Source organism: Narcine bancroftii, chromosome 1, assembly GCF_036971445.1.
Source record: "Narcine bancroftii isolate sNarBan1 chromosome 1, sNarBan1.hap1, whole genome shotgun sequence".
Classification (NCBI taxonomy): Eukaryota; Metazoa; Chordata; class Chondrichthyes; order Torpediniformes; family Narcinidae; genus Narcine; species Narcine bancroftii.
In genome coordinates, this window is record NC_091469.1 from 11,425,238 (window position 1) to 11,444,086 (window position 18,849).

An 18,849-nucleotide genomic window follows, 5' to 3' on the forward strand; every position below is an offset into this window, starting at 1 on the left:
CTAACAAAGGTCCCCTATGTTTGGCTCGTGTGGAACTAGACAGGACTGCCCTCTTAGCCCCCTTACTGTTTGATTTAGCTCTGGAACCCTTAGTAATTGCGTTTTGAGATCTTAATGATATAAGTGGAATTAATAGGGGAGATAAAGTTCATAAAGTATCTCTAGATGCGTATGATTTGTTGTTATATGTTCAGACCCTGAGAAATCCATTCCTTTTATGTTATCTTTGCTGTCGTAATTTAGTTTTTTTTCAGGTTATAAATTAAATCTTCACAAGAGTGAATTACTTTCTCTGAATATTCAGGTACCCATTTATGAGCATATACCATTAAAAGTTGTGAAGGATTATCTTGCTTTTCTAGGTGTTAAAATTCCCAAAAAATTCAAAGATTCATACGTTAAATTTTCTTCCTCTGATTAATCATGTGAAACAATCCCTTTTTAGATGGTCCCCAGTATCATTATCATTAGTAGGTCATATTAATGCAATCAAGATGATGATTTTACCTAAATATTTGTATTTATTTCAAGCCATTCCAATTTTTAATCCCAACATCATATTTTGATATTACTGATTCCAAAACATCTTCCTAAACTTGGCAGAATAAAGGTGCTAGGATAAATAAAGCTCAATTACAGAAGTTGAAAAAGGACAAGGGGAAAAGGGAAGGGAGATGGGACAACGTGAAAAGGGCAGGGAGAGGAGAAGGTCAATGGGAAAGGGCAGGGAGATGGGAAAGGGAGGTAGGAAAAGGAGAGGGAGGAGACAAGGGTAAAAAGGGATGGAGAGGGGAAAAAGGGAGGGAGAGGGGACAATGGGAGGGAGGCAGGACAATGGACATCGTTATTGAATGAAGATCTACCGGGACCAATGCCTGAAGAGGGCCCACAAAATCAGTGAACCGGTGCGGACTCGAAAGGCCAACATGAACTGTTTCCGCTCCGTAAATGGTTATATGGTTATGGTTATATGATGGAGGCTTGGCATTATCCAACCTTAGATTCTACTATTGGGTAATTAATATTCAGAATATCATATTCTGGATTTATTATTCTGATAAACTTGAACATCCGTCATGGATAAATCTGGAATTGAAATCAGTCCCTATTGGGAACTGCCCTCCCTTTTTCACTTACCAAGATTATACCCAAGTAAACATTACAAATATTGTTTCAGTTCGAGGTTTTTTGATTTAAAAACTTTTACTTTATCTGGCTTTATTTTATCTAATTATTTTTTTCAGCCATCTGTGAATGATCAAGCTTTTTCTTTTTGGAAGATCAAGGGTATCATCTGCTTTTGGGATTTGATCATGGAAGGTAATCTTATGTCCTTTGAACAACTTTCAAACAGATATGGTTTGCCTAATTCACATTTGTTTAGATATTTTCAAATTTGACATTTTTTGAGTGCTGTATTATCTAACTTTCCCCTACTATATCAGTCAGATGTGGTTGATGCTCTTTTTTGTTTAAATCCCTCTTTAAAGGGCTTAATAGCCATCATATATGATATGTTATAAAAATTGCAACCAGTCTCAACTGAAAAATTTAAAAGAGCATGGGAGCAGGAGTTCCAAAAGTCTTTACCTGCAGAGATGTGGGAAAAGATTCTCAAACTAGTTAATACTTCATCAATGTGTGCTTGACATTCCCTTTTTCAATTTAAGGTAGTACATAGGGTGCATATGTCTAAGGACAAGCTTGCCTGTATTTTTCCTAATTTTAATCCAATCTCACTGACAAAAGGCAAAGGAGGAAAAACCCAACACCCAACCCCAACCAACCAATTTTCCCCTGCAACCGTGTCTGCCTGTCCCGCATCGGACTTGTCAGCCACCAACGAGCCTGCAGCTGACGTGGACATTTACCCCCTCCATAAATCTTCGTCTGCGAAGCCAAGCCAAAGAAGAATCCAATCTGTGATAGGTCTAATTCACAAGTGGCTTCATTAACCCATGTTTTGGTCCTGTCCAGTTCTGGAAAGATATTGGAAAGATATCTTTGGTACTTTTTCAGCAATCCTTGCAATTGATTTACAACCCTTAACTCCTCTTTTTGGAGTTTTAGGAGCAGATGTAGGTCATTGTCAGGCTTCTGCTCATTGGATGATAGCTTTTACCACACTGATGGCTAGGAGAGCAATTCTTCTAAAATGGAAGGACCCACTCCACCTTCAATGGTTTTCTCTAACCATGGCCTGTGGGAACTTTAGAGAAAATTATGTGCTAAATTTGATCCCTCTGTTAAATTTGAAGAAACATGGCACCCATTCATACAATATTTTCGTATGATATAATTTCTAATGTTTTATTTGATATATTGTCCCTTCCTGATACCACTGAGTTTCTCTTTTGGATGAGGACCAGGCTTCTTATGTTTGATGAATGCTGATCCAAGGCTTTTCAGTTTTTTGTCCTGTTTTCTCTTCTTCATTAGATTAGTAAAAGGGGTTTTTACCATAATGAATTTTTTTTCTTTTTTGCTCTGATTGAGTATGGGGAGATGAAGATACTATTATTATGTACCGATTGTCAAGCACTCTTGTCACCTCAAAACTGCAAATCAAATTTGTAAGACCTAACTTACCCTGCACAAAGCCATGCTGACGAGCCCTAACCCAAACATGCTTTACCAAATATGCATAAATTATATCACTAAATTCCTTCCCAAGTTTCCCTTCCATAAGGCTCACTGGCCTATAATTTCCTTGATTATCCTTATTCGATTCTTGAACAAGGCTACTCTCCAGTTCTCCAGGACATTACCGGTTGTGAATGAAGAGAGAGATTTTTGTCTCGGCCCCAGCAATCCCTTCACTTGCCTCTTTTAATAACTTGGAAAATATCCCATCAGGCCCAGTGTCTTGCCACTTTAATGGTCTTCAAAAGAGCTAACACCATCTCTTTCCTGATTTCAAGATGCGCCAACACATTAACAATCTCTACACTATGCTTCCTATCACTATCCTCCATGATTCTTCTTGGTGAATAATGATGCAAAATACTCATTTACTACCTCAGTCACTTCCTCTAACTCCAAGTACAAATTTTCTTAGACCTTGATTCAGGTAGAAGGAACAGAAGACCAAAGCCCAGCACCTCTAGGTTCAAGAACTAGCTTTTTTTGCCAACAACTACCAGACTCTTGAACCTACCTAACCACCATAACATAAAGATCAGTCTCACTATTCAAACTTCACTTTTTTTCCCACTAACTACAATTATAAACATTGTTCATATTTATTATATTTTTATTCATTAAACCAGAGTGAGAAATATGCCACAAAATGACAGAATGTGATGAAATTTTACAAAACATCTCATGATGCCAGTTTATAACTTTTAGGTCTGTTCAGAATCCATAAAACATGAGACTTTGCATGTTAACTGAGAGGTAAGATTGCGTTTGACTGATTATATAACTTGGCTTTTTAGCAGTTCTTCCATTTCAGGCACACTTTTAAATGTTCACAAGATGGACTTTACTGGTCAAGGGTATAGTGTTCAAATCCACTATCCAAATTTATCCAAGTGATCTGCCTAGTTTTAATACTAGTTGGCAGTTTGCAATGGATCTTCTACTTGCAGTTCACATTTCAATAAGTCTCAAGCTTCAACAAATACCTAGTCAACCAAAACTGAACCAATCTGCAGATAAGATGCAAGTGTATCTGATCTCCCATTTGCAGATGAGAAGAAATACCGGATGAACTTTTCACTTTACAAAAATAGAGGAACGTAATAGGAGCTACAATCCTATCGACTAAGATAATCCATTAACTCCATAAAAAAAATTATGGCAACTATGGATACTGCATGACTTGCTAAGTTTCTCCAGTACTTTTGGGTATTGCCCTGGGCCCCAACATCTGCAGACTTTCTTGTTTACCCTTATAGTGTTTCATGTATTTTTAAATCATTTTTAATTATATTTTATTTTAGGTCTCTAATCAAACTGTTTTTAAATATCCTATGACCAGGCACATTTAAAAACAAATCCAAACACATTTGAAAACAGTCCCAAAGACCAATAATAGCAATGCTTTGCTGAGCTTACTCCATCTTAGAGAAAACCTTTGAGCCACAGTTAGCTGTACATACAAATCAGGATAATGTGGACTACGTTTAGATAGCAGGTCATATAAATTTTAAATTTAGACATACAGCACAGTACCAGGCCTTTTGAGCCCATGAGTCTGTGCCACCCAATTTACACTCAATTAACCTCCACCCCGATACATTTTGAATGGTGGAAGGAAATCAGAAGCCCCCCCCCGATGCAAAATAGGGGAGAACGTACAAATCCCTTACAGACAGCATAGGATTTGAACCCCAGTCCCAAATGCTGGTGCTGTAAAAGCATAGAGCTAACCACCTCGCCAACCACGCCACCCCGTAAATATTTTGATAGAAATTAGAAAATACTTGGTAGAAATGAGAAGATATTTCAGAGGGCAATTAAAAATCCAGCACATTATTTTGTAACACACAGAATAGATTCATGTCAACTCTAACAAGAAAAAAACATGTTGAACCATTTCAGATAGCCAAATGGAAAACAAATACAAAGCCAAGGAACATTAATATTTCATTCAAAAGTAAAAGTTTCCTTCCAAGTATAAGATTTAGCAACGTTTGCATCTATTGATGCATTTTTCTGAAATAACTGGAAACAACATATAGCAAGGTGTACCAAGTGCAAGTCGTGCACAAGATGAGAAAAATAGGATTTGCACAGTCCTCTTACATTTTGCTCTTGCTAAAAAATGTTATTTTTTGGTAATTTTGCATTAAAAAAAAACAACTCTTGTACTTGGAGTTAGAGGAAGTGACTGAGGTACTAAATGAGTATTTTGGATCATTATTCACCAAGAAGAATATTGGGTGACGGCAACTGAAAAAATCAACAGCAAAATACTAGATCATTATACAGTACAACTCTGATTATCCAAAATGGTCGCTGCTGCTGGGAGCCGACTTCCCCACTGCTGCCGGGAGCCGACTTCCCCACTGCTGCCGGGAGCCGACTTCCCCACTGCTGCCGGGAGCCGACTTCCCCACTGCTGCCGGGAGCCGACTTCCCCACTGCTGCCGGGAGCCGACTTCCCCACTGCTGCCGGGAGCCGACTTCCCCACTGCTGCCGGGAGCCGACTTCCCCACTGCTGCCGGGAGCCGACTTCCCCACTGCTGCCGGGAGCCGACTTCCCCACTGCTGCCGTGAGCCGACTTCCCCACTGCTGCCGGAAGCCGACTTCCCCACTGCTGCTGGGAGCCCAACGACTCCACTACTGCCGGGAGCCCACTCTCCTTGATGGCGCCAGGACAAGGGATTCTTCTGACCGCTTGTGGCTGGGAGACAATGGCACACAGTTTGAGAGAGAGAGTTGGAGAGAAACATCAATAAGGGAAAGTAAAGAAGAAATGGAAAGAGAGGGGAGGGAGTTACCTGAAACAAGGACAATCATTGCTCTAATTTCATGTCGAGTGAATTTTATTTTCAACCTGTGAGATCAGTTTGGCTCCAAAATTATTTTGGATAAATGAGGAATTCTGATTTATTTTGGGTATCCTCCTTTATCTCAAATTTTTTTAAATTTTGAGATAAATGAGGATTTCAGAGAATCTGATTTCAGATAATCAGAGTGTTGTACTGTACCTGAATGAAGCTGAAATAGTCAAAAAACTTTAAATGTATACCTATTGCCATCTGTTTATGTTGCTTCTTTGCTCTCCTTTTGTTTTCAGACCCTGAATTTGGAAATGAATTTTCATTACAATCATTTACTGGACTTTTATTTGTTGGGAGATTCTGAGCAGTCATTATATCCAGCTTAGACATCCTGCATCCTTCCATTCTATTTTCATTTTCCTGACCATAAAAATGGGCCTTTATTTCTTCTTTTTCTTTAGCTCTTTTAGACTTAATGACAGATGCTTTTCTTTGTCTTCCTTGTTTTTTGCCTAACTTTGTTTGCTTTGAAGCCACCAAATATTTTGAATCAGTTGGAGACAAATTTCTTGAGCTTTCAGATTCTGAAACCCTTTTTGAAGTAATCGCACTGTGATCAAAAAGTTCAGCCTTTTCCGTGTAATTATATTCTTTAATATGAAGATGAGATTCTTGATGCAATTCTTCTGGTTCTTGTATCTTTTCCTGCTCTCCACTTCCTTCAAATTCCACCACAGCTTTTTTGTTTGACCTTGCAGCTTTTATTTTTTTTTGCCTGGGTATGAAACATTTTGAATGGGATGAAAGTTCATTGTGCTCTTCCTCTTGTTCTTTCTCAATATTATTTTTCAATAAATATGCAGGTCTTTTCCTTGGTTGATTTTCATTTTTTTCTTTGTTTTTTTTGCTATGAACTACATGTTTTTCATCATCAACCTTTTTTGATTGAATGGTGAGTTTTCTTGCTTTTGCTACCTTTTGCATTCTATTGTTCTTTATTGTTTTCTTTGTATCTGTGACAGGTTTCTTTTCCTGTTCAGCTGGGTCCTGCTTTTGTACAAAGGCTTTCATTGGTATTGTACTAAGTGACTCAAAACAGAAGTTCTCTTCGTCCACATCAAATTCAAACCCGAGATTAGGTGCTGAAGTAACAGGATTAATTTTTTTTACATGTGGCAATGCTGAAAAAGCTGGCCTGCAAAGGAAATATATATATATATATTAAAGAGTTATCAAATTCTCATCTAGTGCAAAGCCTACTATTGGGATTAAACCTAAAAATTGTATAAAAGTAGATATTATTTACAGTAAAAGTCCTAAAATTTGGACTGCTTGGGGATTGCATCGGTCCAGATTTTCCGGATTCTCAGGCAAGTGCATCTGTTGCGCTTAAGCAATGCACGCAGGCATGCACACAAAATCAGAGTTGTTGAGAAGTCCGGATTCTCGAGTGGTTCAGATTTCTGACATCTGGATTTTTGGACGTTTACTGTATTACAATCCAGGAAGCCCATTGGGTCCAATGTAATGCAGTGTAATCACACCACTTCCATTCACCTTTAACTTATTTTCTCATGGGCTCATATCAACTTCCCTTCAATTTTTTTTTAAACTTACCCAAACTCAGGGTAATTTACTCCAGCCAATTAACCTACTAGGGATGGAGGAGGAAGAAGGATCATCTGACAGTAGCAGCAGAAAGTGAAATTCTAAACAGACACCTCTCAAAATCAGGATAAAACCTGTTCCCAGCAACTGCCACAAAGTTCCTGGGCTGCCATCAGTTTCAATGTAAAATTATCGTGTTTGATATTATATGTTGAATGAAGTATAGCTGTCTTTAAGCAGTGACTGATCAATGCAACTTTTTGATAGTTATAAAAGCACAATGCTGGAGAAACTGATCTAGTCAAACACTGTACTTTATGTAGCAAAGATAAAGATTGACAGCCAATGTTTTGGGGTTGAGCCCTTCATCAGGATATGAAAAAATGTAGACAGGCATCTGAAAAAAATGTTTTGTTAATAAACTATCACAATTTACCTATCTATTCTCCTTAAATTTGAATTTAAAAGTACTGTTTGAGAATCTGGAAAATCTGAAAACCCAGACCGACCCAATTCCCAAGCAGTTGGGATTTTAGGATTTTTACTGTCTATTTAAAATTAACGAAGATAGCAATAAATAGAAACTTGCAAAATGGACACATACAGTTCCCTCCATAATGTTTGTGATAGTCACAATTTTTCTTTTATTTGCCCTAGTGCTCCACATTTTTAAATTAGTAATCAAACAGCCACATATGTTTAAAGTGCACATTCCAGATTTTATTCAAGGTTATTTGCATACATTTTGATTTGACCATGTCGAAATTACTCCATGTTTTATACATACTGTAATCCCCTCATTTCAGGGCACCGTCATTGTTGGGTAATAGCAGTGGTATGTACAGGTGCTCCCCTACTTACGATGGTCTGGCATACGATTTTTTAAGGTTATGTTGGTTTGAATCTTTACTTTCAATTTCAAATTCTGATCTGATCCCACACTTGTGATATACGCTTTAGCATCCCCACCAACCAGCAATTAATTTTAGTTCAATGCTTCAAACATTTTTTATGCCCAGTGTGCGTTCAACTGTGTATATTGATTTTTTTTCAGTGAGAAAGCAATTCAAAATTTAATTATAAATAATGGTAAATGCGGTATTCTTTCTCGTCTTACGATGGGTTTGCCGGAATGTAACCCCATTGTAAGTTGAGGAGCACCTGTATATTAAAGTTATCATGGTTAGCACTTTGGTGCATATCCCTTGCATGCAATGTCAGCTTGAAGAAGACATTACCAGGTGCTGAGCATATTCTCTGGTGATGCCCTTCTTGGTCGGGGGGGCTTTTCACCTTTCTCTTCAGCATATGGAAGGAATGCTCAATTGGATTTCAATCAGATTATGACTTGGCCATTCAAGAATTTTTCAGTTTTTAGCTTTAAAAAACTCCTTTGTTGCTTTAGCAGTATGTCTGGGATCATTGTCTTGTTGTAGGATGAAGCGTCGTCCAATTACTTTGCAGGCATTTGCTCGAACTTCAGCAGATGTTTCTATACGACTAAGAATTCATTTTGCTACTGCTATCAGCAGTTACATTATCAATGAAAATAAGTGTACCAGTAACTGTGGCAGCTATACATGGCCAGGCCATAACAGCCCCACCACATTTCACAGATGAGGTAGTATGCTTTGGATCTTGAGCAGTTCCTCACTTTGCTCTTGCCATCACTCTGATACAGGTTAATCTTGGTCTCATTTGTCCACAAGACCTTTTTCCAGAATTCTGCAGGCTCTTTTAAATACTTCTTGACAAACTGTCATCTGGCCGTTCTGTTTCTGAGGTTAACTAGTGTTTGCATCTTGTAGTGTAGCCTCTGTATTTCTCTCCATGAAGTCTTTTACAGACAGTAGTCATCGACACATCCACTCCTGCCTCCTGAAGAGTGCTTCTGATCTGTCGGACAGGCGTTTGGGAATGTTTCTTTATTATGATGAGAATTGTTCTGTGATCAGCAGTGGTGGTCTTCCTTGGCCTATCAGTCTTTTTGCAATTACTGAGCTCACCAATACTTTTTTTCATCTTAATGATATTCCAAACAGTTGATTTTGGTAATCCTAAGGTTTCTCTCACTGTTTTATTCTTGTTTTTTAACCTCATAATGGATTCTTTGACTTTCATTGGCATAACTTTGGTCCTCATGTTGAAAAATGGCAACTACAGACTCCAAAGGCGATCAAAAGCATTGAAGCAAGCCTAACTCTCCTATACCTGCACAAATGAAGAAATTAACATACCTGAGTACTCACAAAATGAGGGGATTATGTATTTTTTTTTAAAAGTGCCGTAATTTCTACATGGTCAAACCAAAATGTATATAAATAATCTTCAATATAATCTGGAATGTGCACTTTAATTACATGTGAATTGTTTGATTCTAAATGTAAAACTGTGCATCACAGGGACAAATCAAGGAAATGTGTTTTTGTCCCAAATATTAAGGAGGGCACTGTGTGCATTAATTCCTTTTGGAATGTCTATAGACTACCCCACCAGAAAGAGTCGCACAATGCTGTACAGTCAAGAGGGAGTGACTCTTTAGGAACTCTGAGCATCAAGTTCAGACCACATGCAGTCTCACAGCATCATGTTAAATATGCACAAGAAAGTTTCCTACTTATTTTTGGAACAAGGATATTATTCCATATTATTGTTAATCAACTTGGTCATTCTTGTATGACACATGGCTTCAGAAAGGCATGCAAGTGGAAGGAGCACCAAAACCAATTTCAACTTTTTTTTATTGGAAAAACTGTAGAAAAAGGAACAAGTATTGTAATAATTGTAGAGATGAAGTTCCATGTTCAAACTGCAGACATAATCACTCCCAATAGCACGACCATTCAGCTAATCAGAACTGATGACAAATCTAAACCATCAAGTAGCTCAAAACCAACAAATTCAATCTTTCCATCAAGAAAATTATGGAAAGAAAATACTGTCAACCTTATTTATCTATCTATCTTTACATTTATTATGTCTTTCCTAACTTTCAACAAGTTAATGTACTGTGGTTGGTGTACCTTACATACCTGGTTGGCTGCAGCAAGTAAAAAAAAATTCAGTGAATCTTTAGATTGTACTTGTGTGTATGTCAATAAACTAATTCTCATCATCAATTAGTGGTCATTTAGCAAGATGTGTTAATTTAAGTTTGAACTGAGCCAAGATTACCATAAATATTGGTGTATAATGCAACACCCCCCCCCATTTTTTAGTGGAAAAAGGGGGAAAAATTTTTTACCCCCATGTATAATATGACCCCCTTCCCCTCACCTGCCCGAATCGCACTGCCGTCTCTCCGCCCGCCCGCCTGACCTCCTGAGTCGTGCTCGCGTCTCTCTGCTCTCCCACCCGCCCGACCTCCTGAGTTGCGCTTGTGTCTCTCTGCTCACCCGCCCGCCCAGCCTCCTGAGTCTTGCTGCTGACTACCGCTCACCCGGTCGGCTGCCCGAGTCATGCTGCCGACTACTGCTCACCCGCCTGCAGAAAAACAATTCAATTTATGGGGAAAAAGGGGGAATTTTTTTTTGCATTATACACGTATATTTACGGTACTCAATTGCAGGCCTCAACAGACTTTGTCTAATGTGGGCACAAGAGCTGAATTCCAGGATCAAGGTGAAAGTGATTTCAAAAGAAGATTTGACCAAGAATGGCATTAAGAAATGCGAGTAAAACTAAAGTTATTGGGAATTGGGAAAATTTCCACTGGCTTGTATTATTACCAATGATTATTATTTCATGTATTTCTTTAATATACTTTCCACAAGATTTCTTTGGAGTTGTATTTTTCCATTTTTTTTTGATAACTCAAACATTTCCCCAAGTGAAAAAAAAACATGGGGAACCAAACTGAATTATTTGGGATTGCAAACAAATTGCTCTTTTCTTGCAAAACTGAGGCAGCACATACAGATTACAAAAAGCCTTTTTTTTAAATGTCACAAATAATAAATAATCATTATAGCATTCTTGCAAAGAAAGTGAAAACTTACTTTATTCCAAAACTTAAAAATGATGATTTTTTCTGTTGTTTTTCAAGCCCAGAGGTAGATGGGACAACATTTTCAGATAGATAAGCATTTTGTTGATTATCCACATGCTGATTGTTCAAGAGTGCAGGTATTTCACTTGCACACAAATCTGGTCTGCAATTAAAAAATACGAGTACTATTTCACTACAATAGTAATAAAAGCTAATATTCAAGAGATATGGAAATTTCAAAGTCTAAACTGCAAAATTCTAAACTAATAATATCAAAAGTGCTAGAGAAAGTCATCAAGTCATGCAGCATTCTTTATTTAGCAAAGATAACTTTTTGAACCTGAGCCCTTCATCAAGGTATGAGCAAAAAGGAGGCAGGTGTCTGAATAAAATGGTGCGGTGGAGGGGCAGGGGGAGGAGCACAGGCAAGATATTGGTGGAATGGCAAAAGAAAAAATAGCTGGGAAGTGATAGGGAAAAGATATACCTCAACAAAGGGCTGTCTACAAAAATATGATCCACCACTGAAAAGTATATAGTATAAAACAGTATGTGAATGGAGGAAAAAAAGGTTGAGAACTACCACTTTGACCCAATTGTTACTGAAATATTTTGCTTGAGGAAAGTTATCATAGGTCCATTTCCTTTGGAGTTATGAAACCGTGCACATAACGAGTCAATTAGGTACAATTAAAACAGTGGTTCTCAAACTTTTTCTTTCCACCTTGTCATCTCTTACTAATCACAGAAAACCTATGGCATAGGGATAACCTAAGGTGGTAAGTGAGTGGAAAGTAAAAGTTTGAAAACCACTGGTGTACGCCAATTTAATTTTTTAAAAGCCATTGATGCTAAGGTCTTCGTTTCCTACACACCCAACAGTTCTTTATCCATGACTCCATAACTAAAATGCTACAATTCTGAATGCTTAATTCTCTTCCTTGGAAACTTGTCAAAAGTCTTCATCCACCACATTCACCCACCTATCCTACAAGATGCATACTAACGAGATGCATACTAACGAAATTCTAGAAAACTGTGAAGCATTATTTCTCTTTTAAGGTTCCTTTTTGTCGCATAATACTACATTTAGAATGTAACATATATGAAATTCTTTAATTTTTGACTACTGAAAGGGAGACAGAGAGTTGTCACTTTGTCCAGCGCCCCTCATAAATCCATGATGACTTTAGAAGATTCTGTGCTTTATTAATGGACTATTATTTTCCTCACTATCAAGATCAGGTAACTCCTCTGTAATTTGTTATTTTACATGTCCCTTTTTTGCAGTGGGGCGATATCAGCTACCCTCCAAACATATGGAACTGATCCAGAATGCAAGGATTGTTGGAAAATCCTAAATTTCTCTTGGATGCAAGCTCTCAGGCTCTGATGATTCATTGATCTTAGAGCCAAATGTGAATTCAACTTGGCACTTTCTTTTGGATCCTTTCAATCTTTTTGCCACTCTGTTATCTTGTCAAAATACCTGCTAAAATTCACATTGACTTCAAATATAATCTAGACATATAATCTAGACATTCCTTTAACATGCAGAATAACTCCAAATAATCCACATTGTTCATATGATTAATAATCCCTCAGAAGCTTTTCGACTAATAATTTCTCCAATATTTGTGAGTGTTGAAGAACCCACTGGTAAAACTCATGAGATCAGCATATGTGGAAAGAAAACCAGACAATGCTTCAGGTCTCTTCATGAAAACTTCTCATTTTCATAGTACTTTAACTGTTGTCTAATAATTAATTTGATACAGGTTTAACATAACTTCATTCTTCATCTAAATTGAATTACAGTGGTATGAGAGAGGAAATGGCCCAAGTTGACTGGAAAAGTAAGTTTGATGAGAGGACGGCAGAACAGAATTGGTTGATATTTCTACAAGAAATAAAGCAAGCACAGGATAGATATATTCCAAGGAAAAGGAAAATTAGAAATAGTAAAATGACGCAGATGTGGCTCACAAGAGAGGTTAAAGCAAAAGCAAAAGGGAGGAAATACAGGGTAGCAAAAATTACTGGAAAAGCACAGGACTGGAAAATTTTTTAAAACTTACAGAGACAAAAAAAGTCATTAGGAAAGAAAAGATGAATTATGAAAGGAAAATGGCAAATAACATACAAAAGGATACTAAGAGTTTCTTCAGATATACAAAAAGTAAAAAAGAGACAAGGGTAGATATAGGGCCGATTGAAAAAGAAGCTGGAGAAATTATAATGGGTAACAAAGAGATGGCAGAGAAACTAAATGGATATTTTGCATTAGTCTTCACTGTGGAGGACATTAACAATATACCTGATATTCAAAGGTCTCCAGGAATAGAATTAAGTACAGTCAGGATTGCAAGAGAGATAGTGCTTAGTAAGCTGAATGATCTAAAAGTAAGATGTCTCTGGGACTGGATGAGGTGCACCCATGGGTTCTGAAGGAGGTGGCCTTGGAGATTGTAGAGGCTTTGGAATTAATTTTCCAGAAATCAATAGACTCAGGCATGGCTCCAAGGATTGGAAGGTCACAAATGTAGTTCCACTGTTTAAGAAAGGAGAGAGGCAGGAAAAAGGACCTATTAGTCTGACTTCAGTAGTTGGAAAGATATTGGAATCGATCCTCAAGGACGAGGTTATGGAATACTCAGGTTTCATGAAGGGAAGATCCTGCCTAACCAACGTAATGGGATTTTTTGAGGAAATCTGAAGAAGGGTGGACAAGGGAGAGGCTGTGGATGTAGTGTATTTGTAAATTACTGCATAACAGACTGCTTAATAAGATGACAGCACATGGAATTACTGGAAAACTAATAGATTGGGTAGAGTATTGGCTGATAAACAGGAAGCAAAGGGTGGGAATAAAGGGATCCTATTCTGGTTGGTTGCCTATTACTAGTGGTGTTCTGCAAGGGCTGGTGCTGGGGCCGCTTCTTTTTACAATGTACATTGATGATTTAGATTGTGGATTAAATGGTTCTGTAGCAAAGTTTGCAGATGACACCAAGATAGATGGTAGAGTATGAAGTGTAGAAGAAATCGAAAGCTTGCAGAGAGTCTTAGACAGCTTAGGAGAATGGGCAAAGAAATGGCAGATAGATAAAATGTTGAGAAATGTACGGTTGTGCATTTTGGTAGAGGAAATAAATGGTCGGATTATTATTTGGATGGGGAGAAAATTCAAACCTCAGAAATACAAAGGGACTTGGGTGTCCTCATGCAGGGTAACCTGAAAGTTGACCGCCAGGTAAGGAAGGCGAATACTATGTTGGCAATCATTTCAAAGGGGATTGTGTATAAGAATAAAGAGGTGTTGATGAGACTCTATGGGGCACTGGTGAGACCTCATTTGGAGTGCTGTGTGCAGTTTTGAGCCCCATATCATAGAAAGGATATAGCAAGGTTGGAGAGTGTACAGAGGTTTACAGAATGATTCCAGGAATGAGAAGGCTAACATACGAGGCATGCTTAGCGGCTCATGGACTCTATTAATTAGAATATAGAAGAATGAGAGGGGATCTCATAGAAACATTTTGAATAATGAATGAATTGGACAGAGTAAATGTAAATAAGATGTTTCCTCTGTTGGGTGATTCCAGGTCAAGAGGGCACAGTATTAGAATTTAAAAGTACCTATTTACAACAGAGATGATGAGAAATTTCTTTAGCCAGAGGGTAGTGGATTTGTGGAATTTGTTGCCACATGCAGCTGTGGAGGCGCGATCAATGGGGTAGTTTAAAGGGGAAATTAATAGGTATCTAATTAATCAGGTTATCATGGGATATGGGGACAAGGCCAGAACTTGGATCTAGATGTGAGAACAATTTAGCTTCAGGAGGTTTTACGGAGCAGACTCGATGGGCCAAATAGCCTGCTTCTGTTCCTTTTTTGGTGATTTTGTGGCACATTTTAGTTCAGTTTTCTTCTGGTTTCAATGATCTGCATAGCAGCTTTAAGGATTTGAATATTCCTACACCTAGATCCCTTGGCTCCTCCCTGTTCAATGCATCTTTTTAAGCATAACCAAATCTATTTTTTTCTTAATGTGTCTAATACCTCATTGTTTTCTATATTGAATTTTAATTGATAATATATGGTCATTCTTCAGTTCTGAGCAGCATGGTTAGCGCAATGCTATTACTGTGCCAATGAACCAGATTATCTGTAAGGAGTTTGTATATTCTCCCCTTGACCATGTTGGTTTTCTTCTGGGTCTCCGGTTTCAACTCACTTTCCAAAGACATATGAGCTATTAGGTTAATTGGTAACTAGGGTCTAATTGCCTGTCATGGGGTTGTGGAGTTGAAGGACCTGTTACCATACTGTATCACTAAATTAAAATCTACCAAGAACCTCCTGTAATTTATTTGAATATCTCTTTCCTCCTTTGTTTAACTTTGTTATCTAACACACAAATACAGTATAGGAATTTTGCTGACAATTCCCAATTGAAATCATAGGACAAGCATTGATCAATACTACTCATATTCTTTAATCAAAACAGCCATCACTACTCTATGATTTCCTGTCTTTCAGCCAATTACCTAACCTATTTAATTCTTCATTGATATGAGTTATGCTTAACAAGCTGGTCTATTGTGTGCTGGACATATTATGTCTTCCTTCATTAAAATAGGAATCATTTTAACTATTCAGCAATAATTTTGCACTACACCTTATTCTAATTAATTATTAAACATATGCCAACATGTTTCTTCTCCAGATTATTTCAAATTTCTAGATCAAATCTAGCTAACAGGGCATTTTTCTCATCTTTCAGCTTGATTAATTAAACATATCTCTTGTTTTAGAGTTGGTTACATCCTACCCAACTTTCTTGGAAGTAAATACTGACAGTATTATAACATAGAACATGCATATAACATCACAGCACAGAAACAGGCCTCTTTGGCCCTTCTCGTCTCTCATTTTTTTTGCCTCGTCCCACTGACCTGCTCCCAGTTCATAGCCCTCCCAACCTCTCCCACTCATGTATCCATTGAAAATTCTTCTCAAATGTTAACATTGTGCCTAATTTCACCACTTCAGCTGGCAGCTCATTCTACACTCCCACCACTCTCTGTGTGGAGATGTTCCCCCTCATGTACCCCTAAAAGTTTCCTTTTTCACTCTTAACCCATGTCCTCTGGTTTGTATCTCATCTACCCTCAGTGGAAAAAGCCTATCTACATTTACTCTGTCTAGACCGCTCATAATTTTAAAATACCTCCATCAAATCTCCTCTCATTCTTCTACCCCATTATTTATTCCTGACTGTGTCTTAGTGATTCCATTAATTTTAAAGTAAATTTTGCTGTAGTATATTTTATTTGCTTATATTTTAAATTAGAATCTAAAGTTTACAACAAAAGAGATTTGAGTAAGGTACACGGCAGTTTGTGGAAAAAAGATACAATGACGTTCTATGTGAAAACCATGATTTCAAATGAATAATATTTTTTTATTGCCAGTGAAAACTGTATATTAAAAATTGTTAAATAGGTTGTCTTAATGCACATAGCAATGCTGATTGAGCTCAATCCACACATTGGAACTCATCTTAAAAATTTCAGGAAGCTCCTTGTATGAGATAGTGAAAAACTGATGTATTTGTAAAACTATGCATCAGTAAGAGGGAGCTCATCTTTGAGCAGATACAGTCAGAAATTAAAAAGGCAAGTCTAGTGATTATACCTTTTTGATTTAATTGTCTGTGGAAGTCTTGAAAGAACTGGAGAGCCACTCACAAGGGTGCTTTCCTTTTTCTTCCCACGAAACAAGCTGGTTCGTGGCTGGTGTTTTTCCAAGCCAGCTAATTTGTTATTTTCATTATTATCTGCTGCAGTCTCAGCCAATGGCACAGATTCCAAATTCATACATTTAGTATACTGATCTATTATAAAAGTAGAACAGAAAATTAGGTCACAGTCTCTGTTATTTGAGGCACTGCCAATAATAAATAAGTCTTTAAAAATATTTTTTCTTGCCACAATAGTAATAAGCAATGAAATATTCTTAGATACTTTGAAATAACATAATTGTTTTAACAATTCATTTTCAATCATTTTATACAGACCACTACTGTGTAAATATAAATTAGCTCTTTTGAAAAAAGAAAATTAAGGAAGTACAGTAAAACTCCAATTATCCAAAATTGGATTCTCTGAAATCCTCATTTATCCAAAATTTAAAAAAATGTTTTTGGTAAATGAGAATATCCAAAACAAATCAGAAATCCTCATTTAGCCGAAATTTTTCAGAGCCAAATTGACCTCACAGCTTAGAAAAAAATTCACTCCACATGAAATTAGAGCGACAGTTGTCCTTCTTTCAGGTTACTCCTTCCCCCTCTCTTTCCATTTCTTCTTTACATTCCTCTATTGAATTTCTCACCAAATCTCCCTCTCAAACTGTGTGCCACTGTCTCCCAGCCGCAGGTGGTCAGAAGAATCCCTTGTCCCGGTGTCATCAAGGAGAGCAGCCTCCTGCAGTAGTTAGCATAAGACAAGCTCCCAGCAACAGCAGGGATGTCAGCCTCCTGGGCAAGAGCAAGGACATCGGAAACACAGCTGACATAAAGGTTGTTGAGAAAAAGCAGCTGATAGTTGTCACATTTGTGGCCCGAAATGTGAAGTTAATAAAACATTAAACACAAGTTTTATCAGGTAAACTTCTCAGTGTCTTTTTATTTTCCCGTTTCCTTTGTTCTCCTGCTTGTGTTCTTATCTCTCTCTCATACCACGTGACTTCCAGTACATCTCATACATATTCATTATCATGACATCCCTCCTTTAATCAGAAATAAACTTTACCTTCACTTATCAATATCCCTCGGAAACATACGAACATCGTAACTAATGGTAATTTTATAACTTCGTATCGTTTGGGCGCTTTCCGGTTTCGTTTCGGCCTGCCTGCGATATTGTCGTCGCTTCTCGGTTGTTCACTCTCAGCGTCGGAAATACTGCTCGCCTCGGCTTCGGGTGTTTCTGGCGCTCTAGTCACTTCATCAGGAGTGCTGGTAACTGCCTCTGGAACATCATCAGGTCTCTCAGTTTCAGCATCTCGTATTGGCCTTTCAACCTCTTCGCTCGATGTATCTCTGGACTGGTACCTTTTTACACCTGAGACATTTCTCTTATACAGGACTCCAGTCGGAGACTTGACTGTCACCATACTGCCACTTCTGGATACGACAGTATAGGGTTGATGGTAATAAGGTGTGTCTAGCTTACCACCAGTTTCATGCCTCACTTGAACATTATCTCCTGGCATGATGTCTGAGTACTTGGCTCCACGTTTCGAATCTGTGTACAGCTTTGCTGCACCTTTCTTTTCAGCATCGTGGTCCCTCATCACCTGGTCGTCTCAGATTTCCTTTATTTCTGGCATTTTTGTGCGGATTTTTCTCCCAAAAAATGCTTCTGCAGGACTTTTTCCAGTGGTTGCATGAGGCGTTGCTCGATAGACAGCCTCATAAGATAGCAATGCTTTTCGCCAATTTTGTCCTTCTGCGTGTGCAATTCTCAATCGTTTTTCAATGGATTGATTTTGTCTCTCTACTTCTCCGTTGGCTTGCGGCCATTTCGGAGTTACTTTATGATGGTGGATACCTGTGGTCCTCATGTATTCCGCAAATGTCTCTGAAATGAATTGTGGACCATTGTCAGAGTATAATGTAACTGGTAATCCATATCTTGCGAATATCTCTGCTAACGCTTGTATTGTTTTTTCAGTGGTTGTGGACTTCAACACCACGTACTCATAGTATCTGCTGTAGTAATCTATCACTAC

At 37.9% G+C, this 18,849-nt stretch overlaps 1 protein-coding gene across 5 annotated transcripts in view; it reads right to left on the bottom strand.

The window, feature by feature from the left end:
* Positions 1–18,849, bottom strand: part of LOC138755105 (centromere protein C-like) — a 118,337-nt gene that overhangs the window by 41,692 nt on the left and 57,796 nt on the right. For 4 of the 5 annotated variants that reach the window (XM_069920419.1, XM_069920410.1, XM_069920438.1 and 1 more), the window contains exons 9-12: positions 16,750–16,948; positions 11,059–11,211; positions 5,701–6,647; positions 1,872–1,979 (exon numbers count right to left, since the gene is read on the bottom strand). In XM_069920419.1, coding sequence (XP_069776520.1) covers positions 1,872–1,979; positions 5,701–6,647; positions 11,059–11,211; positions 16,750–16,948 — 1,407 coding nt within the window. The remainder of the gene's footprint in view (positions 1–1,871; positions 1,980–5,700; positions 6,648–11,058; positions 11,212–16,749; positions 16,949–18,849) is intronic. The other variant, XM_069920429.1, reaches the window with a different exon arrangement.